Source organism: Phoenix dactylifera, unplaced genomic scaffold (assembly GCF_009389715.1).
Source record: "Phoenix dactylifera cultivar Barhee BC4 unplaced genomic scaffold, palm_55x_up_171113_PBpolish2nd_filt_p 000274F, whole genome shotgun sequence".
In the NCBI taxonomy this organism is placed as follows: domain Eukaryota; kingdom Viridiplantae; phylum Streptophyta; class Magnoliopsida; order Arecales; family Arecaceae; genus Phoenix; species Phoenix dactylifera.
Window position 1 is genome coordinate 389435 of NW_024067759.1, and position 24028 is coordinate 413462.

General features: G+C 40.3%; 1 protein-coding gene across 5 annotated transcripts in view; it reads left to right on the plus strand.

The window, feature by feature from the left end:
* Positions 1 to 24028, plus strand: part of LOC103718064 (BEACH domain-containing protein C2-like) — a 57195-nt gene that overhangs the window by 22829 nt on the left and 10338 nt on the right. For 4 of the 5 annotated variants that reach the window (XR_005507750.1, XM_039117760.1, XM_008806709.4 and 1 more), the window contains 8 exons: positions 4087 to 4422; positions 5247 to 5869; positions 10615 to 10699; positions 16349 to 16543; positions 19062 to 19607; positions 19687 to 19830; positions 19947 to 20438; positions 21549 to 21691. Coding sequence is in view for 4 of the 5 variants with exons in the window: in XM_039117760.1 (XP_038973688.1) it covers positions 4087 to 4422; positions 5247 to 5869; positions 10615 to 10699; positions 16349 to 16543; positions 19062 to 19607; positions 19687 to 19830; positions 19947 to 20438; positions 21549 to 21691 (2564 nt within the window). In the remaining variant the exon portion in view is untranslated. The remainder of the gene's footprint in view (positions 1 to 4086; positions 4423 to 5246; positions 5870 to 10614; positions 10700 to 16348; positions 16544 to 19061; positions 19608 to 19686; positions 19831 to 19946; positions 20439 to 21548; positions 21692 to 24028) is intronic. The other variant, XM_039117759.1, reaches the window with a different exon arrangement.

A 24028-nucleotide genomic window follows, 5' to 3' on the forward strand; every position in this document is an offset into this window, starting at 1 on the left:
TCAGGCAGTACTGAACCGATCCTGTGCGAAACCAGATCGGTTCGTCATTCATATTCGGTTCCGGCCCCTAGCGACCGGAACCGATATTGGATTGGCCGGAACCGGCCAGAATCGGTCGGAACCGATATTGGACCGGCCGGAACCGGTCCTTTACTGGCCGGTTCGGTACCGACTCGGTGTGAACCAGTTGGGTATGGGCCATCTGCTACTGCCTTATCGGTTCGGTCCGATATCGAGCTGTATCGGGTGCTGACCGGTACGCGTTCGGGTACCCGTTTGGCGGATCTTGATCTGATTAGTGTTAGTATTTTAGTATTGTGAAAATTATCTTTTGATCCCCTCAACATTGCCCATGTTGCACATATACCCCTTGCACTTTAAAATTTTTTAACCAGATCCATCAACTTAATTTCTGCTGCAATGTGACCCTTCCATCCATTTTTCCTATGACGTTAACAACCATCTGGGAATGACTAAAATATCTCTTTTAATATAAAAATATTTTTGCTGCAAAGTTCTTGTACTTTCTGAACCATGGATTGTTGTGCCGGAACTGGAGCTTGGACAGGTTGCTTAGCAGCACGGGTCGGTACGCCCTGTATCGACGCAATAGAGGGGGTAGAGGAGAGGAAGAATAGGAGGGAGAAAGAGAGGGAGAGAAGGGAGAGAAGAGGGTGACGGAGCATGGTGGAGGGTGGAGGGCTGGCGAGCCGCGTGGAGGCGAAGGGGCTCTGCTTCTAGTTTTCTTCTTTCATTCGAAATAGGGGGCCCCTTTTGATTCTCCGTAGCCCTCGACCGGCCGGCCTCTACTTCCCTCTCTCTTCCTTCCTCTCCTTCTCCCTCCCTCCCTGCTCTCTTTTCCTCTATTTCCTTCTCCTTCTCCCCCTTTATTGCCGGCGTCTCGTTTTGGTTGTCGGAACCGTCCCGATCTGCCGCCGGTAGGGCTCGGTACACCTTGAAGCGGGTGGTTCGGGATGGTTCCGCCCACCATGTTCTGAACGGTACCAACCTATCGGATGAGGCTTCTCCCTGTCTGCTGCCCACGCTGCACATATTCCAAGCTCGACCTCTTTGCTCTTGCTTCCACCCTTGCCCTTGATCCACCACTTCTATTGTCGCTTGCATTATCCTTATCTCCAACATCACCTTGAGCGATAGCCTTCTCCCACCCTCCTCCACTTAGCCACCATGCTCTCTAGCCTTCTCCATGGCTCTGAAGCAAATCCATAGCTAATTGGTGGTCAAAGGATTCAACTTAGATCTCCAAGCACTTATAGAGCTCTTGATTTCATCTGCAAATTCTCTTCATGGAATTATGTGCCATGTTTACAATCTGTTTGAACAAATCTCTATGCTAGGCCTCTTCATATGGAACACATGATTAGAGGCGCTTCACATAGGTCCACATATCTAATGCCATTTTTCTTTATGCTCAGATGCTAGAATGGAGTGTGAAGCCCAATATCTTCATAATTCATATCACCTTTCTCTTCCTCCTCATGGCCTGCACCAAGCTCGCATGGGCCTTTGCTGGAGCCCAGTTGCATGAAACGACTGCGGGTTGGAACTTGATGCATTGTTGAGGAATGCTCATTAATCTAGATGTAGATTCTAGAAATTTGATGATTGGTTCTTCTTGCTTGATAGAGTGGAAGATTTAAAGGCTCCTGCTGCATGAAACGATTGTGAAGTGCGGGTTGGAACTTCGATGCATTCTTGAGAAATGCTCATTAATTTATGTGCAAGCTCTAGAAATTTGATGATTGCTTCTTCTTGCTTTATAGAGTGGAAACAACAAAAAATTAACTAAGAAACTAGGCAACAAAAAAAGAATATGACTACCGGAAAAAAGGAGTCTTTGTTATAGGAATGAGAACAAGAGAACAAGGAGAAGAAGAAAAAGGCAATGAATGATCGGAGGGACTGTCAAGGAGGGGAGTTTGTGTGAAGAGAACGGAGAGAAGGTGCCACCTGAACTCTCTGGTGGTACAAGAACTCCCCATGGTAAGGTGATTTGAGCTCTTTTGCTCTCTTTAAATCCAAGAGCTAGGATGTGAAAGGAAGACCAACGATTGGTCCTGATAGTTCGCTCTCTCTCTCTCTCTATGGCCCGATCAACAAGATTGTCATGAGACAAAATGTTGGATAGGAAATGGAGATAGAGGATTTAGTGGGTGAGAACTACACGTTGGATCAAGATTTTCTGTATCGGTCAGTATCGGTGCATATCGACCGTACTGTACCATACCAATGCATTCTGACTGTACCGTATTATATCGATCAGTACTGGTGCGTACCGACTATATTGTACCATATTAGTACTGAATCGGTATTTAGTACGAAGGATGTACTGGCACTTGGTACACCGAAGGGGGTACCATACCATGCATACCAACACTATAATAGAATGTGGTACGGTCTAGTAGTAAGACGACAAACCTTGCATTGGATACATATTATAGGCTCATGGAGAGCAGCAAGAGGGGGAGACAGGGAGCAACAGGCACATCAAGGAAGATAATGAGTAGGTTGGGGGGATGGAGGCTTCCCACTTTCCATTCTTACTTTCTTCAGATGGCAAGGGTATTTTTGGGAGGGTCAGATTGCAATGACGATTAAATTAGTGGATCTGTTTGAAAATTGTTAAAGCACAGTTGTGTTTGTGCAACACATGCAAAGTTGTGGGGAATTTTCCTTTAATATTTAGTTTTCCCATACAAGATATATTGGATTTTAAATGCTTGGATGTGCAATCTTTTCAAATGAAGCTTCATAAGAAGTTTTAGAAGTTCACTGCCTAGAGATCCAATAATCAATCCATCTGTCAACTGCTTTTTTTCTTTTATGCATATGCGGATCCTTCTTATTTGACTTTCAGGATTGTTTCCGTAAATCTCTTTGTTGTCAAATGGTGATAGAATTGTAGAAATGGCAAGGGATGTTGGTTTTGAACAGGGAGTAGTGGTAAGGTGGCAAGTAGAAAGATCAGCTAAAAAGCTGGAGAACGGTGCTGGAAGGAGGCCTGTAAAAGTTTGCAGATTAGGAAAATTTATTTACCCAACAATTCCCTCGTTGCACTCCATTTTTGGTGGTTTTGAAGGTTGGTAGTTGATCCTCAATAGACTGGAGGATAAGAAGCGGAAAGTCGGCCAGTTTTTAGTGATTGTTTGGATGGAAATTCTGACAAGGGGCACTAACTATACTGGAATCTCATACAGAGGAAAGCCAGTGATTGTCTTATTAAATATTATTTCGGATAGATTTTTTTTCCTTTAGCTTTATGCTTCTATTGGTTTTCTTAGTTTGCAACTTTGCATGTTACAATTGTTGACTTTGTATCGAGTAGTACTGCATGTTATTGGTCATTCCAGTGTTTATCATCTCTAGCTCTATATATGGGAATTGGAATTTAATTTCATCAAGCTGTTTAGCCTGAAGTGATGTCTATATTAGGACTAGACTCTGGCATCTGAACTCCCATGCTGTATCTGGTATTGGTGATCACAATGTCTTGTAGACAGGATAAGGAATTGCAAACTTATGTGAAAATTATTACGAAACAAGATTGTAGGTAACCATGTAATTAATTCATATCAAATTTCCTTGCAAGAGAGTTAACTCTAAGGAATGCTGTATCTAAGTGTTGGCTTACATGACCAAGTGATGGATGACCACATCTGTGCATATTACAGATATTTCAGTCTCTGCTGAAGAAAGGGCTATATATGTCTAGATGTATTTACTATCATGGAAGATCTGTAGCTTGTAATTGTCACTTTGTTTTTTATTAAGGATAACCCAGGCATGCTGTTATCCTGTTGGTACTAACCACATTAGAATATCACACCATCGTCTATACATGTGCTTTTATTAAAATATTTGTGAAGGGTGCTAAACTAGTGATGTCTTCATTCTACGGTTGGTCTCTTTCTCTAATCTCTGGTTATTGTTTTTTATACCCTTGTGTAGGATATAGAATTGCTAACTGTACATTGTGTATTAGCTTTCAGAACTTGAATCTTGTTTGCTGCTTTTTGTCAAGAAGAGGTGCCAAAATAATAATTTCACCTAGCTCTTCTTTTGCAGCAGACTCAAGTTGTTGCAGCAGCAGCTGCTGGTGTAGCAGCTGAGGGGTTGTCACCACAAGAAGCTAAAGCACAAGCAGACAATGCTGCTCATCTTTCAGTTGCATTAGCTGAGAATGCAATTGTAATTCTAATGCTTGTAGAAGATCACTTGCGGTTACAAGGGCAGCTGTTTTGCACTTCCAAGTCAGTTGATGGCCATAGATCCCCTGCTGCAGTGACTTCATCCACTATTAGTCACTCAAATTCTCTAGATAGAACTGGCAGTGAATCTATGGATGACATTGGATCCAGGAGGACTTCATTGTCCAGTGATACTGGTGGTCTTTCCCTTGATGTATGTATGCTGATATCTCTGTAATAATTCTATTATTCCATGTAGTGAACTTTATTTATATGGACCTCATTTCTGATGATGGTTCATTTGTTTGTTGTATACTGGTATAATGAATTTATCTTGCTTTTTTCATTTGAGATGCCAATTGTTGCTTTGAGTGATGTGATGCTGGTATCAAATCACTCGGGAGCTGCTAAACATCGAAAATGATAATGTTTCTCAGTAAATTTCTGGTTGTATCTAGACTTCTAGAGTTTGCAAAATATTGTTGATTTATCATAAGAGGCTGCATTTTAATTTGCTCTCTTTCTTAGTTCTGGTGTAGTATTTGATGAAAAGGTATCCATAATTTTCCTACATGATTATATATCAGTATGCTCTAGTTTTCAGTATCCCATATATTAAAATTTTGTTTCAGCAATGTAATTGTTCATTTTATGTTACGACACAAATTATTTTTGAACGAATATGTGCGTCCACCTTCAACATTCAACTTATGTTTGCATGGATTTTAAAATTTTGCAATGTTAGGATTAGCTAATATTTTATAGCCGGTGGCATGTATCGGTGATCTTTGAAGAGATGATTTCTCAAGAATGGCTGATATTGTTTTTCATATCTTGGTCGATTTGGGATACCCATTCTAGAATATGTATGTACATATGTATGGATGTATGTATGTATGTATGCAAGTATACACGTTTATGTATATGCATGCATGCATAATCTGATCGATTCAAATCTAATTAAATAACTTCTTGCTGAATCTGTTTTTCCATATCATCCAAGTCATCTCTAAGTTTGTATATTGTTCTCCAATTCAGGTCCTTGCTTCTATGGCTGACGCAAATGGCCAAATTTCTGCAGCAGTTATGGAGCGCCTTACTGCAGCAGCTGCAGCAGAGCCTTATGAATCTGTTCGGTGTGCGTTTGTATCTTATGGCAGCTGTGTCTTAGATCTAGTTGAAGGTTGGAAGTACAGGAGCAGATTGTGGTATGGTGTTGGCATTCCCCCAAAATTGACAGTCTTTGGTGGTGGGGGAAGTGGTTGGGAATCTTGGAAATGTGCTCTGGAAAAGGACTCAGATGGAAACTGGATTGAGCTTCCATTAGTGAAGAAGTCAGTTGCCATGCTGCAAGCACTTCTGTTAGATGAATCTGGAATTGGTGGTGGTCTTGGTATTGGAGGTGGATCTGGCACTGGGATGGGTGGAATGACAGCACTTTACCAGCTGTTGGACAGTGATCAGCCATTTTTATGCATGCTTCGCATGGTTCTTTTGTCGATGAGGGAAGATGACAATGGCAATGATGACATTTTCATGAGGAATATAAGTATAAAAGATGGCATATCAGAAGGGTTGAGTTATCAAACTGGGAACACCAAGCCATTAGATAGTAATAATCGCTTATCAACAAGGAAACCTCGTTCAGCACTTCTTTGGAGGTAACATTGTACTAAACTTATCTGTTTGTTACACTCAAAAATGGTGCAATTTTGGATCTAGGTTTAATTGATTCCATGTCTCTTCTACTAGATCAACATGTTGTTTCCTTTCCTCCATTTGAACTTAGCCGTGCTGCTATGTGCTTCCAATGGTTATACTTAGGTCCTTTGATGTCCCATTTAATGAGGTCCGTGCTTGTCATCAAACAATGTCTTATCTCTCATTACATTCTCATTCATTATATTTCTATAATGAACTACTGAAGGCTGAAGCTTCTTATGGTTTTACCATTTTCTAGAATTACTCATTTAGGTTTATTATGCATCCAACTCTACATTTTTGTCCTTGCTACAGTGCATGGATTTAATGCCTCATTAGTGCATAGCTTGATATATGTGGCATAATAATGTATTTACTTCCATGTATTTTTTAATCAATCCAATATACTTATTAGCTAAATCATTTTTGTTTTAGTTTGTGGAAATAATATATTGTGTTCTGCCTCTCTTTTTTATGTAGCAATTCCATTTCAACTTTCAAAATTATAGGGGTGCATGTGGTCATGGAGTAAGTTAACTCAGTTTAAATAGTAACTCAAGGTTTGCATAGTTAATACTGGGGTATGTACTAGTTGGCGACCAGTTTGGTATGATACCAATACGTACTAACCCGATGCATATCGAAATAGGGGGAGGGAGAGGGCGAGAGAGAGGACTCGCCTAGCCATCACCATGGATGGCGGTCTCGTCGAATGGGGTTGCTAGGGTTTTTCTCTAGGGAGCAGGAGGGATAAGAAAAGAATGCTTGATTCGGAGTTCTCTCGCTCGTCCATCCTGGAGAGAGTGAGAGAGAGGTATAGGGGAGAGAGGAGGGGGGATCGGAGAGAAGGAGACGGTGGGAGACTAAGTGGGGAGAGGAGGATCTGAGAGAGGGAGAGAGAGGGAGAGGGGAGAGGAGAGATGATCATCGGAGAAAGGGAGAGAGAGGGAGAGGGGAGAGGAGAGATGATTATCGGAGAAAGGGAGAGAGAGGGAAGGGGATAGGCACTCGTGAATCGGTATCGGGAGAGATTGGTCGAAACCCTAGCCTTAAGCCGTTATGAATTGCTGAAAACAATTTCCGTAAGGGACTGGTCCAATTCAGTATGTGCCAAACCATCCGGTTTGGAAAGGTTTGGCGATCCCTAGTTTAATTCACTCCTAAGTCCTAACTCACTTTATTATTGAATAAACTACTCCACCCTATAGAGTGGAATAGTTTTCTCCGAGTTAGGTGGAAAAGTAGCTTTACCAACTTTTAAAATATCCACTTTGCCCTCGGAATAAATTGCTTATTTTTTCTAGTGCTTGGTGGGTTATATTGGAATAAATGGCTTAAAGGGGTTTTTGTTCCATTTAATCCTCCTTTAATCCCTAACTAAATACAGCCTAGATGCCTTATGTCCATTTATATTGTGGGAAAGTAATGAACCGTGTCAATGTGATCTTGGTTCATGAGTTAGAGACATATCCTTTTAGGTCGATTTTGGACATAATCTTGTATAGATGTTTGATTTATGGTGTTGTGGTTCTTGTGAATTTCATGCATGAGAAAATTGTTTCATACATAATTAGAAAATTTGTTGAATAACTATTGCAATTATTGATATAGCTATTTGTATCATATATCCAAGGTCTGCTGAACCCGTCAGAACTGACCGATTCAGCCTGTACCGTACTGGTACCGGCCAGTACTGGTACGATACAACTCTAGAATTTGCTTCCAACCCTAATGGCTCCTTGCCCGTACCGGTGGAACCAGTGCGGTTCGCACCGATACAACTTGGTATCGGTGCGAACCGGTACCGGCACCGGAGAAGAAGAAGAGGAAGAAAGAGAAAGAAGAGGAAGAAGAAAAGGAAGAGGAGAAGAAGAAGAAGAGAAGAAACCTACCTATTGCACCGGGCCTTGGGCCAACCTTCTTCCTCGGGCCGACGAGGATCACCCGTCTTGCTTGTGGTTCCGGCCCCTTCTTTGCTCGCGGGAGAAGGGGGAAAGAGAGAAGAAGAGAGGAGAGAGGGGAAGAAAGGAGAGGAAGAGAGTTCGGAAAGGAGGAAAAAGAAGGAAAGGGAAAAAAAAGGCGTTCGCGCACGAGGCAGCGCGCCCCCGTGAGCGCAAACAGGAAATTGCTCACGCTCGTGCGCGGTTTCCCATGCGAGGCAACGAGCCCACGCGGCACCGCGCGCAAGAACGAGCCCACGCAGCCCCGCGTGGGCATTTAATGCCACAGAGTTAATGCGACTATGTGGCTAAAATACGGACGCACGCGCGTCGATGATATTTTGTTTTTTTTGGCAGTTGGCCGGTTTGGTAATGATACCGAATCGGTACCGGTCTCCACCGGTACGTCGGTTCGGTCGGTTTGGCGTACCTTGCATATGTCTATATATTTGTATGTTAATATGCAGACATAAATTGATATTTTGTGAACAAGTCACATTGTAGGATGTATCTCTCCCATTGGGCCACTATTACCTATTTGAACATTTTTATATTCACTTTGCAGAGTCAAGCTTTTCTCCCTTTGAAAATATAGAAAACATATTTGAAGTGTCACTCGACAAATTATCCGCTAGCTATCTGCTCTATGCAATCTGTTCAAGTCATGGTTGGCCGCACTGCCCCAAATCGAATCAACAAGGAATCGGGATGGTTCGCCTTGTTGGCTTCGTACATAGGCCGAACCACCGCCAGTTCAATTATGAACCCTCCCAAGTCCTGATTCATTTATAAACTGCCCCTCCCCTCCCTCTTGGCTTACAATTTGAGAGAAGCATCACCCCTTCCTCCAGCTCGCGATGGTTTTTGGGAGCCTCCCTCCCTACTTAATTGACACTGCTCGCCCTGTCATCGGTAAGCATGCCCTCTATCTCTCTCTCTCTCTTTCTCTCTCTCTCGCTCTGCTAGGGTTAGTGTTTCCCTCCCTCCCTCCCTCTCTCTCTCTTGCTTCACCATGGTTAGGGTTTAACCCTCGGCCCTCCCCCTTTCTTCCTTCCTCCCTCTCCCTCTCCCTCCCTCTCTTCCTCTCTCCTTTTTCCTCTCTCCACCTCCTTCCCTATTTTGGGAATGCCTTGGTTTGGCACAATACGGACTGTACTGCATCGAATCCTATAGCCGGCCGGTACTACCTCTAGCACCGGTTCAGCAAACCTTGGTTCAAGTGATTGATACAACCAAACATAAAACTACATATGTGACCCTTTTCTACACATCATAGTGGCATATTTTAAATTATGAATATAACATGTTCATTGAAAAACTTTTTTGTAGGTAGATGTAAAAGTTGAAGTGTTACTAGTTAATTTAATCTACACATGTTTAAGAGGCTTCTAGCTATCACAAGTCATTACTTGTTAAATTAGTTGCATAAACCAGCATATGGTTATTGAAAGGCAACCGCCAAACTTGCCAACACTCAAATTCGTAGTCCAATCATTTTTGCTTACCTATAGTACATGGAATGTACTAATTTTGAATAAGTTAGATCTTTTCTCATTTTTCTCTAGCAAGCACCAAGAAGCCTTGTGCTTATAGTCCACCCTTTAAGTTGGCCTGTGGTATCAGGTGTCAGAAATCTCCTTACTCAATTGATACCTCTCCTGCATTTGCTGTTACAATTATATTAAACAGAGATTTCTTTCTTAACAACCATCAAATTAACAGTGTTGGAGATGGTTAAGTGGCTAACAACCAAGGCAAATGAGAGAGAAATTGAAGGGAGGGTGACATTGACAGCATTTCTTTGGTGCTTCTGTTCTCTTAATTCTTGTTACCATGGATGCTCTGCTACCTAACTTTGAGGAAGGGAAGGCTTTTAAAAGAGAGGGAAAATTAGGAAAAGAATTTTCACCAGTCTAGTTTATGGTCGTTGAAGCCTCAAAAGTATGTGGATCATAATTTAGGTCCCACTAAAATGGGATGGTACCATTAGTACCACAAAATTCTAACAGAAACCAGGACCGGGACACTTGTGGGACACCGGTCGCTATTTCTAACTATAAAAATAGAGAGAGAGAGAGAGAGAGAGAGAGAGAGAGAGAGAGCAGTAGGGGGTCCAGCTCTCTCTATATCTGGCTTAGTCACAAGGGGCAGTGCAGGCGGAGACTGAGAAAGACAGGGAAACAGATGGGGGAGAACAAGAAAGGAAGGAAGAGGATAAAGGAGGGGAAGGAGGGAAGATTCAACCTGCCCTTACAGCGATCTGGCTTCTGTGATGCTGGGAACCTCAAAAAGTATCAATGTTTACTCAAATACTCATTTGGGAGACAAAAAGTTCAAAAAGAAAATGACAAACAAAACCAGAAAAGTGCATTTTGGTATGGTACAAAGATGCCAGATCATCCTGATAGTTGGGAAGGTATGTGGTACTGGTATTTTAAACCTTTTATTGCGTAAAGAGAAACTAATGCTGATTCCCTAATGTGCAATAAATAATAGAGAAATACCTCAGCAGTAGTTAGAGAACATTAGATGAATTTTCCATGGCTACTGCATTATTTATAGCATACATTTAATAGTGGTAGTGAGTCTTTTACTCAATGATTATGTCGTATTGGTTATTTGTCAGAGATCTAAGACTCATTTTTGGTTTAATCTGTGTCATTTTTGATGCTGTTCTTCTGTTGTATTAGAATTTTGTATATCATTCTCTCTGAAGGTTGGTGTCTTCAAACAATTTACTCTAACAATATGCCTATGATGTACAGTGTACTTGCACCAATTCTTAACATGCCAATATCTGAATCCAAGAGACAAAGGGTGTTGGTTGCATGTTCTGTCCTTTACTCCGAGGTTAGTTAAATTTGTCTTCTCTTCCAGTTTTTCCAGTTAAGCAAGATATGTTTACTTTCTTGTCTTTCTCGGGAATGATCTACTGACATGCCTAAACATGATCGCACATTTCAACTTGCAACCATGCCATACGCTTTCATACATTTGTTCTAATGGTCTCTCTGGTTACTAAATTCGGTCTATTATTACTACTGATCTATCCAGTAAATATATGACTCACTCTACTTTATTTTTTCTAAACTCTGACTTCAACTTTATTTCTTTGGGAGCAATTACAACTTGCTTTTCTCCTCTCTCCTATGAACTTGATCTTGTAACAAAGAGTCTATTTTATGGGGTAGTATTCTTTCTTTCTTAAAGATTAAAAAAGCTGAAGCAGAGATATGATGCGGAACTTGAAGAATAAATATATAATTGGATATCTTTTCTTTTTTTCCAAAATTGATGACCAAAAGGTACCCCAAAGAGAGCATTACTATATTGTAGATCTTTTATCAGTATTATTTAGGCAACTGAAGAATGTACAAGGTTATGAAAACATTAATGGGGAGAATAGAGTGAGATGCATATTAGTTGTGTAATTGGCACATTTGATGAACTGTAAAGGATGACCGACACAGTTGTGTGGCTAATATATTGATGTACTATCGACAAGAATTGTCTGATGCTGACATGGTAAAATGAGAAAATCAGAATGAGTACATTGGATGAAGTTTAGGTTTTCCATTAATTGATAGACATGATATGGGCCTGTTCTAGATGATAGTGGATTTTGTTTTGTGATCTAGAAATAGTATTTTCTGTTCTTCAATTTTTATAGGGTTTTACTGTTGTTTTAGAACAATATTGATGGAAATTAATGTCTCTTTTCTCTATTCGCCTGCATAAGTGTTGCTATATTATGCATCATGTATCATAAAAGGACTGTTTTCAGCCTCCATGATACAGTTCATTAAGTTTAGCAATGCTTCAATGACATCCAGCTTACAATTGCTAAACAATGTGCATGAAGGAAAGACAATGTGCCGTTCAATCAATTCCAAGATGAATTTACCTATCCTTTTTGTAAGGCTGTTTGCAACAATGTCCATGAGCAAACTGTACTGGCATTATTTTTAAGATAATCGACCTTATCAAAGTGAAATAGTAACAGATTTCTATGTGTACAATGGGTGCCGAAATTGCCAATCAAGAAAGATATTCTGAAATCTGAATGACCCTTCTGTTTGACATAAAGAAGTAATAAGAGAGTATTTTTGTATCATTATCTGATTATTTTTTTGGATCTGGGTGTTCTATTGGCATAGCGTTGACACAACTTCACTGACCAAGAATTAGCAACTGTTAGTTCATTCCATAAAGCGCACGCGTGTGCGAGAGAGAAATTCATTTGCATGTGATAGATCACTGCATATTGTATCAGTTTCTCAATGAATGTCACTGACAAGAAGAATGAAGAGAGAGATACGAATCATGATGAGCGATTTCTTGAAGGTATTGAACATATTTCATTAATAATAGGTGTACTTTCTTCTAAGCAGTGTATTCTTTTGGCAAGTCCTTTTCTGTTTCCTAACAGTGAGCAATATTTCTTTTTAAATCCTCCATTTTTGTTCCTTTCCTTTTTTTAACTCAAGTTTATCCCTCCGTTGGTTTGAGGAGCTGCATATTAGCATACTTTTAGTGCAATAGTTGCATTATTGCAGGCCCACTCATGTCAGCTTACTGATAGTGCGATTAGTGCAAGATTTATTATAGCAAGTAGCAACCATGTGGTAGATCTCTATATTCTTCTATGACCTGAAGTGATTCTACACTGCAGCCATATTGATATGACCCTCTATGACTTCCAATTCACTGTATGAACAAGTTTGTTGGTCTCCTATTTAACTCACTAGATGTATTTTAGTTCTCTTTTGTATATTATTGAAATATCAGATCTCTATGTTTAATCAATTCTAAGCATCATATCATGTAAGGTATGCCGCCTCGGTACCGGGCCCTGTACTAGTGCCATGCTATTGCTATATTATAACGGTACGGTGCGGGGCTGGTTTGGCATGCCAAGTGTCGGTATGCTCTCTGTACTATGTACCCATATGGTATGGTATTGCCCTGTACCGTCTAGTTCAGTATAGTATGGCGTACCTTGATATCCTATCATCTATGTACTAGTCTCTTTGTAAGAGCAACTCAAATCCAATATCTTTGCTTATATTAAAGTTCAAAGCAAGAAAAGTTTTCCTCTAACCCAATCATATTAGTTTAAAATCTTGGAGCACATACATACCTTTAGTCAGCAACCATTGGCCCATTCTTCTAATATTTTGAGCATAGTTGATATTGCTTAAACATAGTGCTTTTGCGACTTTTAAAACAAGAAAACACTTCTCCAAAAAAATAAGTATTCAGTACTATCATTTGAAAAGTGCTTCTACAAGAAGAAAAGTCAAAAAAGCCTTTTAGGTGAAGCTAGAAAACCTAGCTTCTAAATTCTCCACCTTTTTTTTTTTTGTGAAGCAGAAGCAATATCAAATATACACTTTATGACAAAAAAAGGGAATAAAAATAAGGATAACAAATAAAGAAATTGTCTCATGCATTTAAATTTCTTATCCTTCTTCCCCTACTAGATTCCATCACTTGCAAGGTTGTTAGACATCCTGGTAGGCCCTTGATGATGAACCTTAGGCAAAGCACCTAGGTGGCTAGGTAGGCACTTGAAGTTAAAATTTACTCAATAGATTCTCCAGATAACATAAAGTACCATAATTTGTCATTATACATATAGCTTTTAAAAAGATAGCTTTTGGATAAGGTGGAGAACATGGAGGGCATGAAGCAATACTTGCTGGATGGTGGTGATTTCCTTAACTACTTAAGCTTGTATAAATAGATACCAACTTAGTTTCAGTACTTCTGTTTTCTAGAAATTGTTTGGACAAAATCATAAAATCATGAACATGTTTTGATAAATTTAGACTGTATTTTTAAATCAAGTGATATATGAACTCAAATCGTCAGTTTGCACTCTCTGTAGTCCTTAAAATCCAAACATGGAAAAACTAGGGTTTCTTTTTCTTCATTCTAAGATAAAATAAATTTACAACATTATTATTAAATAGTGAGCATAGTCAAAGCAACAACCTAAGCACCAAGGTATTCCGAATCGGTACCGGTAGGCGTATCGGTGGCCTACCGGTCCGGTTCATTGTTCTCGGTACCATTTCAGTACCGGGTCGGGCCCGTACCGAGAGCCAGAGCCAGAGAAGACGAGGTGAAAGAGAGAGTGAGCAGGGGAGGGAGGGAGAAGGAGAGGCCTCCGCCGCCAGCGGAGGGCCGGTGGAGGCCGTGGGGGGGCGGCGGAGGCCTCTCCTTCTCCCTCCCTCCCCCGCTCGCTCTCTCTTTCTTTTCTTTTTCTCAGGCTTCAGTTGGGTTCTGTTGGTACGGGTTGTGTACCATTTTCCACGGCTGAACCATACCGGTCAGGGTCCAGACCGGTATGGTACGATACGTGCTGAACCGGCAGCATACCATGCTAAGCACTAGGTGGCCTTTAAGCAACCAAATGCTAGATGTCCTAGTAGCTGCCTTGCTTGATATACATGAGAGTTGTAGGCAAGGTTTGCCAGACAAGTATTGGAGCTCGTACTGGCCGACGATTGGTTCAATACAGTACGAGCCCATATCGTACTGTGTCGGACCGAAACAGGGAAAAGAAGGTGGAGAGGGAGGAGGTGGAGGGAGAGAGAGAGGAGGGAGGGAGAGAGATGGAGAGAGGGGAAGGGGCTTGGACATTGATTGGCATCAATCAACATTGAAGAGGAATGAGACGAGTGACTGACGACGCACATAGTGGAGCTTTGAAGCTCCCATCATGGTAGAAGAGTGGAGAGAGGGATAGAGGGGGGAAGAGAGAGAATGGATGGTCGGGGGCATTTGGGGGAGAGTGAGGTTTTTGGGAGGGTTTTAAGGGGCTGAACCATCCTGACCGCTTGAACTATCCTGGTTCTTGACCGGTTTGGTTTGGTATGGCTCGAACCACCCAGTTCAGGATAGTTCGGCATACCTTGGTTGTAGGTACTTGGTGGTTAAGTTGCCAAATCACCTTAGTGGCTGTCATTGGCTATATCTATTACTTGTACTATATCATGAACTTCATATCTCATTCTAGTTAGTGTTGAAGACATAAAACTATCTTGCTATCAACTAGTATTTTCAAAATCAGTTGCAATGTGTGGGCGGTCAAGACATTTGAACAGGTTAGTATTTCCAAACAAAAAAATAAAAGATATATTAAATATAGTAATTTTAATAATATTAATTACAATTAACATCTAACATTAATGATTACTATTAAGTACTTAATTCTTGCTAACAGTAGTCATAATATTATTAAAAAAATAATATATGCTTGTTTGGCTCATTTGAAATCTATATCTAACCCAAGTGTCATATTCAACCTGTTGTATTCACATAGGCCCACATCAAGTGGGCTACACATGGTCATACAATTTTATGAAGCCCACATATGTGGTCGAATAATGGTAAGGAGGCCCATTATATGTGGCCACAAAATGATGAAACGAGCAATTTATGTGGCCACATAATAATAAGTAGGCTACATATGTAGCCTTGAAATGCTTGTCCTATTGCATATGCATGCGCAGGGTGCTAAGTGAGCCACCTTTTCATCCCATATATGGTCTGACTGCATTTTATAGCTGCATATAGGGTATGCAGTGTGGTTTGGAGATTGCATATGCATAAGTGGCTGTATATTCAGCAACATGCACCACATTTTAAAACACTAGTATCAATTGTCACTTAAATATCATGTACTTTGCTATTATCAATTGAAACTATGGCACAATGTGTTACAATATATTGTGTCAAATAATGAAAATTGGCGGTATGTTACGGTTTGTAAATAAACTCGAGTTACACTACAGTATTGATATCAGAATCCTAAGTTAGTCTACATTATAATACAACATATTTGAAAATAGACTTTTCAGCATTATTTAATTCTTTGGATTAACTATGCAAATTTACCATAGGGATGATGAGCAACTATAGGACTAGGAACTGGGCCCGCGCGCAGGGAAGAGCGCCCGCACCGGTGCGAACGGGGAATCGCGCGCCTAGCTTGCTCCCATGCACAATTTCCCGCATAGGAGAACTGCGCCTGTGGCGGTTCCCTTGCAGGGAACCGCGCCCGCGCACAGTTTCCCATTTAGTGCCACTCTATGGCATGACCGCGCACAGTTTCCCATTTAGTGCCACTCTATGGCATTTAACGCATTGTTTTTTTTTCTCGTCCGCGCGTTGTTTTTTTTTCGTGTCCGCGCATTGCGTTGCTCTGTTGGCCGATCGGTACCGAACCGGTACCGGTGCCTACCGGTACGTCGGTACAGTCGGTCCGGTAGATCTTGGCCAAGACAAAACTGGACCGCAATATTTCAGACCGTGAATAATAGTGTATCCAAAGATCCCATTAGACTAATGCTTTCATTTCCTTAATATGTAGTATTATTCTTGTTTATGATTTTTTGTCAATTGCTTTACTTTTTTGATTTATTTTAATAAAATTTCATTGTGATACAAAAAAAAAAAAGTTTGTGCTTTTTTATCAATCTCATGATGCAGGTGTGGCATGCCATTGGCAGAGACAGAGAACCTCTTAGAAAACAGTTTGTTGAGGCAATTTTACCACCATTTGTAGCCATTCTAAGACGTTGGCGACCCCTTTTGGCTGGAATTCATGATCTTACTTCCTCGGATGGTCAAAATCCTCTTATTGTTGATGATCATGCTTTGGCAGCAGATGCGCTGCCAGTTGAGGTGAATAAATTACTGCTTTACTTTAATTATTCCTTTTACATAGATGTAACTTCAAATTGTTTCATAACTTGGAATTTTGCTGCCTGGGAAACACGAACTTTTCCCTCAACGTTGTTAATGATCTCCATGTTTTACTTCTGAAATTAATTTCTGGCAAAAATGCTACCATTTTCTTGTTTCAACAATTTTACTGGATGTATGTATGAAATATAATTTAAATTCTCATTTCTGTACTTAGGTTATGATATCTTTATATAAAAGTTAAGCTAATCGAACATTATTTATTTGGATTGTTGTCCAACAAGTGATTGACCTTTAAACTTCCTTTTTATTGCTTGAATGAAATTCATGCCTAAGCTGTGGTTTCAGTTGATTTCAGGAGTTGGTTATTTTTTCAGTTACGTTTTATTAGTCATTAAAACTATTAATATTTTTAAACAAGTGATTCAACGTACTTATAAGGACTCTCTAGATCTTGGCCTTCTCATCAAGCTTCTATGGACATCTTTTCTTTGCATAAAACTTCTCTTTTCTACAAGTCTCTGTTAAATTAAAAATATGCAAGAGTTTCTTTAAAACTATGATATTGGTTTTCTACAAAAACATCATACTCGTTATTCATTAAATTTAAGTGTTTCATCCCAACATTTTTACCCGAAGTTTGTTTTATTCACTGCACCTTGCACCTTACTGCTTGTAATTAATATCCTTATATTTTCTCCCATTGATCCTTGACTTGCGTGAGGGCTTTTGATGTCGCTACTCATAACTGCTGTTCTAATATTCTTTTCTCGTCCCCTCTAACCAAGTGTTTGCTGTTAATTTATTATGGTGCTTGTGTACCTGGGTCCCACGTTCCAGGCATTATTGTGTAGCCTGAATATCTAACTTGATGTAACACTCGCCCTTAATTTTAAGCTGTTTCCAGTTGTTAATCAATTAGCTAATTGTGTTCGTAAATGACATTTACTTAAACTGGCTAACATTTTGAGTATGACATTAATAGATATGTAATTTTATTTCATATTGTTGACAAATTTTTGTGATAGTCCCGTTGTATCATACATCTATTTTACATTATGGACCAGTTTAGGGAGTACCAACATCTGCCACTGGAACTAGACAATTTTAGAAATTTATGATATGGTTGTGAAATGGGTTTCAGTGCACTATTTTCTGTAGTCTGGTATTAATGTACGTCAACTTGTTGTATGAGCATTTCCAGTCCTAGAAACTTTAAATGGACCTAAAATTATGTAGTGACTGTATTTTCGTCCAAGCATGATTTATATGTTATGATGGATTGTATAATTTGTGTTCAATTTCTGAATTAAATAGTTCTGGAGTCTATTATTTCCAGTCCTAAAAACTTTAATTTTGGACCTAGAATTATTTCCATGTCTCATTTCAATGTGTTTTGGCCCACCCACCTCTAAGAGGAGGGAGAATTCCCAGCTATAGTCACTGCCATGCTCCATTTTAAAAGGCTCGTCTTGAGATCAGATGCCCTTGCTTGACTAGTAGCAGGCATCGCCTTCGATGCAATGACTGATAATAATAAGTAAATATTATTATACAAAGCTATAATTTTAAAACATCATTTACTGCACTCTGCATATGCAGATTATTCTGAACATTATCATATTGGTGTCTGCTTAATATGCGTGTGCCTCATCTTGACCACTTCAATGATTTGTTCTAATGTATCTTAGTATATGTGCATACATGTAATGCATGGATCACACCTATTATTCATGCATGGGATCATAATGATGACCTGTTAATTGTCATCTGCTATATTCAGTACACAAAATTTACAATCTGGATGTCTGTAACCTGCATTTATGATTTACAAATAGATCTGATGCTTAGCAGTTAGACATGCCAGCTTTTTATACTTGCATTGTACTCTAGTGTCTCTTGTTGTCTAATATATTTGTCCTTTTGGTACCATTATGCTTCAAAATCTTGTGCACAAGTACTAGCAGAGTATCTGAACTTAAAATGCTGATTGCACATGTACCAAACATGGTATCTGTTTGTCTCCCAGTGTTAACATGTCTAACTTCCTAACAATATCATTTCTAATTTTATACCATTATATTCATGTAAAATATGCCCAAAACTTTATTAGCCCTATGTGGTTCTAGCAGTAGTATTAAAGTCTCTATTCCGTGCATAGTCTTGTCATTTGTTTCCTGGCTTGTGTGCTCTTAAATAGTGAATTGGATTTTTCTGATGCTTTTTGTGTAATGAAATATTGAGATTCAAGTTGTTCTCATCGCAATTTTGTGAAACATTGATACTTCTCTATGTTTTGTTTTCTTTCTTATTATTTCTTCTGTGTTGGTAATACATCATTGATTACCAAACTGGGGCCCTTGATTGGACAATTTGGTAAAACTTGGTTTGCAAAGCCAATGGCATATTCTGCGATCAGGCTTGTTTTCTTCTTCTTGTTGCTGTAGTTGTTGTTGGTGACATCATCAGGATTGATAATTTCCTAACCTCATTTCAGGCTTCTCTTTCAATGATAACCCCTGGCTGGGCTGCTGCTTTTGCATCACCTCCTGCTGCAATGGCACTAGCGATGATTGCTGCAGGTGCTGCTGGTGGAGAAACTGTGACACCTGCAAGAAATACCCCACTTAGGCGTGACACATCATTGCTTGAGCGTAGAACAACTAGACTGCATACATTTTCAAGCTTCCAGAAGCCTCTTGATACACCTAATAAATCTCCACCAGTACCAAAGGACAAAGCTGCTGCAAAGGCTGCAGCATTGGCTGCTGCACGTGATCTTGAACGTCATGCCAAGATTGGCTCTGGAAGAGGTCTCAGTGCTGTAGCAATGGCAACATCAGCACACAGGAGGAGTGCAAGTGATATTGAGCGTGCAAAGAGATGGAACATATCAGAAGCTATGGGTGCTGCCTGGACAGAGTGTCTCCAGTCAGTTGATTCAAAATCAATATCAGGGAGGGATTTTTCTGCATTGTCTTATAAATATGTTGCAGTCCTTGTAACAAGCTTTGCTTTAGCAAGAAACATGCAGCGCTTGGAGGTATGATCGGCATGCTACTCCTTCCTCATGTGGTGTTTCTAAATAGCCATGTAGCATATTGAGACTTTCAGATTTGCAGATGGATAGACGTGCACAAGTTGATGTATTAGATAGACACCATGTATCTACTGGGACTCGTGCATGGAGAAAGCTTCTTCATTGCCTAATAGAGCAGAGTGTGCTCTTTGGACCTTTTGGAGACTCCCTATCTAATACTGAGCGTGTATGTCTAGTCTTGTTTCTTAAATTATTATGTTGTTGCTATATCCCTTCTCTTCTGTACCATTTTTTTTCTGAAAATATTTAATTTAGGAGATTTGTGAATGTTTTAATCTGCAGGTTTTTTGGAAATTAGATCTTACAGAAAGTTCATCAAGGATGAGAAGTTTTTTGAAGAGGAATTACGGGGGATCTGACCATTTGGGTGCAGCTGCTGATTATGAAGATCGATTGCATATTAAATTTGGCGAAGAATCGGATGTGTGTAGTGCTGATCCAGATGCTTCATTCACCACCAACCTTTCTTCAACTGCTTCCATTATAATACCCGAGGCGATGTCAGTGGAGGAAAGGAATGAAGACGATGAGCAGATGGAAAATGAGACTACTAAGAACAGTATCGACAACCAGAGGCTTTCTCCAGCTGCTGACCAATCTTCAAAGGCATCATTAGATCCTAGAATTTCTGGAGCCTCTGGTGATCAAAATTTGGTTCTATCCACACCAGTAGTTGTTCCTGGGTGTGTGCCTGGTGAAACTGATGAAAGGATTATTTTTGAACTTCCTTCATTGATGGTACGACCCTTGAAGGTTGTACGTGGAACCTTCCAAGTAAGTGCAGATGTAACATCTTTGTTTATGCTTAGGCTTTATGCTCTGATATGTGCTGGTCCAATCTTTTGGACATCTATCCTGCTCATGTTAATACTCATCTGAATTGAATGCACTGTTGTGCTCTAAATATAGGCTTTTTGACAAATATTTCTTTTCCATTTTGTGTATTCATCTGAATCAAAAGTCCTGTGGTTGGAATGCTTAGGGTTTTCTTAGCTGACAAGATATTGTGTCACATAGATTTGCAGCAATCTTATCACTAACGCAGTTAGTGCTTCTGGTTTCAATCGAAAAAAATTTCTAGGCAAAGCTAGCAAGCTTTGTCCATTGTTCATTCTATTTCCTTGTGGTTTCATTTTAAATGAAATTTTGATGGAAATTTTTAAATATGCAATTTCTGAAATTTTATTTTTGTGAAATTCATTGTTCCCGCCTGTCTAGGTTCACAATTCTTGGATCTGTGGAAGCTTTCACAGGTGTGCTGATCAGCTGCAACAAAAAAGGGGCAGAAAGGATAGGAGTAGGTCTATAGGCATGAATCCTAAGATCTTAGGGATACCAAAATATGTTTGTCATATCATTCAGTATTTCAAAAGTCTTGAGATTGTGGAATTGCTTGGCCTCTCGTATCCTCTGGATATTGCTTTGGCCACCGGGTTTTCCTCTTTGATTGTACCTTCTGAAATTTATCTTCGTACAACTGAATATCCAACTTGTTACCTGGTTGTTTTATCATTATCTGCAAAACGAAAAATAGACTCATCATGTTCTTCTATCTTTCATGGATGTTTATATTTATCCAACCCCTTCTTCTCTTCCCAACTGAATATGGTCAAATGGATGGTAATAATTCCAGGGCCGTCAGTTTATTCGGCATAGATAATCACGTTACTCATGCTGCAAACTTGTCTAGAAATATGTTATAATTTTAAAAGTCTTCCTCTCTATTCTATATATTGCTTATATTATATTATAACAATTCTCTTCAACAGAAATTCCATCTAAGATCTTGTTGTTCTTTCTTGAATTATTAGTTCATTTTGAGGCATCTAATAAAATTTTTCTTATTCATAAAATCTCAATCAAATTTACTTTGTCATTTTCCAGATAACAACAAAGAGAATTAATTTCATAATCGTTGAGCTTGCCAATGATACTTCCACAGAGGATGCGGTGACTTCTGGTTATAAAGAGCAGGACAAGGATCGAAGCTGGTTGATCTCGTCCCTTCATCAAATGTTTAGTAGAAGGTAAATGCGATTTTACTACCATTTTATTGTCAATTAAAGGCTGCCTTCAGATGTCTCCTTGTCATGGGATTAATATGTGTTATAAAAACAAGAAAAAAAGAAAGAGTACACTTTATATCTTTCCTTCCTGAAGATGTCACCCACAATTTGCAGTTTTGCCAAAACTTTGAATCCAAAAGAGAAAGAAATGTTTCAGTTTTGGCTGGAATAGATCTGAGTTTTCATTGAAACTAAGTTATAAAGAAATATGATAATTATGTCTTTTTCTCTTTTAACTATTCTTTTGTTGTTGTTGACGTAAGTAAGAATTTGTTTCTTGATCTAGATTGTGTGCTTTGAGAAGACTTGGAAGCTTGGCAATAACAAGTCTCAGTGGTCTTTAGAGGAAAGCAAAAAATTTTCACAAGTTTTGCCATCGAAAAATTCAATTCCCGTAGATATTAGGTTGTCACTATTTGGATCATGAAGTTATAGCGCATACCAAGCCATAAAGATCATATTGTACTTACTAGTTGCTACCATGGTATGCTGAACCCGTCTGTACCGGCCGGTTCAACCCGTACCGGACCGGTCCAATTCTGCAGTGAAAAATAGTTCCGGCCCCAATGAGGCTGGAATCGAGCGGTACAGTGTCCGTACCAGCCTGAACCGGCCGGTACAAGACCGTACCGGACGGAACCGGACCGGTTCCGTCCGATTCGGCCTGCGAATTGGATGTCACAATGCCACTCTGTGGCATTCCACAGCGCGCCATAGAGTGGCATTTAATGCCACTCTGTGGCATTTGCTACAATGCCACATAGTTAATAACACTCTGTGGCCACAGCGTGTTGCCGCGCGCCGTGTGCACTGCGCGCTGTTATCCGATTTCGTACCGGTATAAACCGGTCCGAACCGGTACTGTACCGGTTCGGTAGGCGACCGGTACGCCTATCGGTACCGGTACAGCATACCTTGGTTGCTAGTAGTACTGGCATGTCTTTTAATACCACATTATACAATATTGGCACATGGAATGATATCTCACATATGCTTTGCGGGCACCAGTAGGTATACACATCTCTATGCGGTACTTTACCGCGTTGATATGTACCATAAGTCAAGGTACCAATACTTGTACTTTAAGCCCTTTCGTTTCATCTAAAACTACATATAATACTCAACATCAAGGTTTGCTGTCTCGATATCGGACTTCATATTGGTACCGGACTCTATATCGGTACCACACTAGCATAGTATCGATACGATATGGTACGGAATATAGTGTCAGTCGCTACCTGTACCGGATATCGGTACCGAACCGGTATAGGACGGTATGTTCCGTACCATCCGGTTCGAGCCGATACGACTTACCTTTCTCAATATTGTTTTTGTTATTATATTTTTCAAAAATATATTTTGTTGTCCTATTGAGATACCGCAAAGGATACATCCAATGGATGCAAAGAATGTTATATAGTTTGAACTTTGAAATGGTGCCTAATTTATTATTTTTGACATTAGTTTCCTATAATTTCTATTTTTAAGGATTTTCATGACTCTTTATTTTTTTTTAAATCTTTTTACTTCTACAGCAAAATTTTTGAGACCAAGATACGTTGAGCCGGTATCGGTTGGCGTACCGGTCGCCTACCGGACCGGTTCATATCGGAACCGGTTTGGTATGAACCTGTCTTTTGCCTTTTTTTTTTGGTTCACGTCCGCGCACGGACGCGCGCGGATAAAAGACTGGCCACAAAGTGGCATTAAATGCCACTCTATGGCATTTATGATCCGCGCGGGGCAGCGCGCTCGCATGGATGAACTGGCCCACTCCTGCGCGGGCGGGGGAACTGCGTGTGGGGTAGTTTGCAATGTGGGGAATCGCGCGCCGCGTGTGGAAATGCGAGAGGCGGGGAACCGCGCCCCGGCGCGCATCCCCGCACCCGCGTGGGGTGCTGTCTCGAGGGAGCGTGTGGCCACGCACTCTAACACCATAGCGTGCACGCGCTGTGGTTTAAAATTCAGCACGGTATGGGCCGATACGAGATTGGTACGCAACTGGTACGCACGCATATCGGTCGGTACTGGTCCAAAAACAGCTGGAACCGGTTTCTTCGCTATCCAGGTACCGGTTTTAGGCTGGACCAGTCCGTACTGGGCCGAACCGGCCGGTACGGTCCGATTCGGTAGACCATGCTTGAGACCATTGGAAACTGCCGAAATTGAAATTGATTGCTCTAGTTGAGCTGAAACCCAAAATCTCTAGGTTAGTGCCCAGTCTCCAGAGTAGCTTGTCCATAAAAGCTCCAGTTTACCAGGTGGAGCTACAAATAGGAGGATGGAAAGGGACGACTA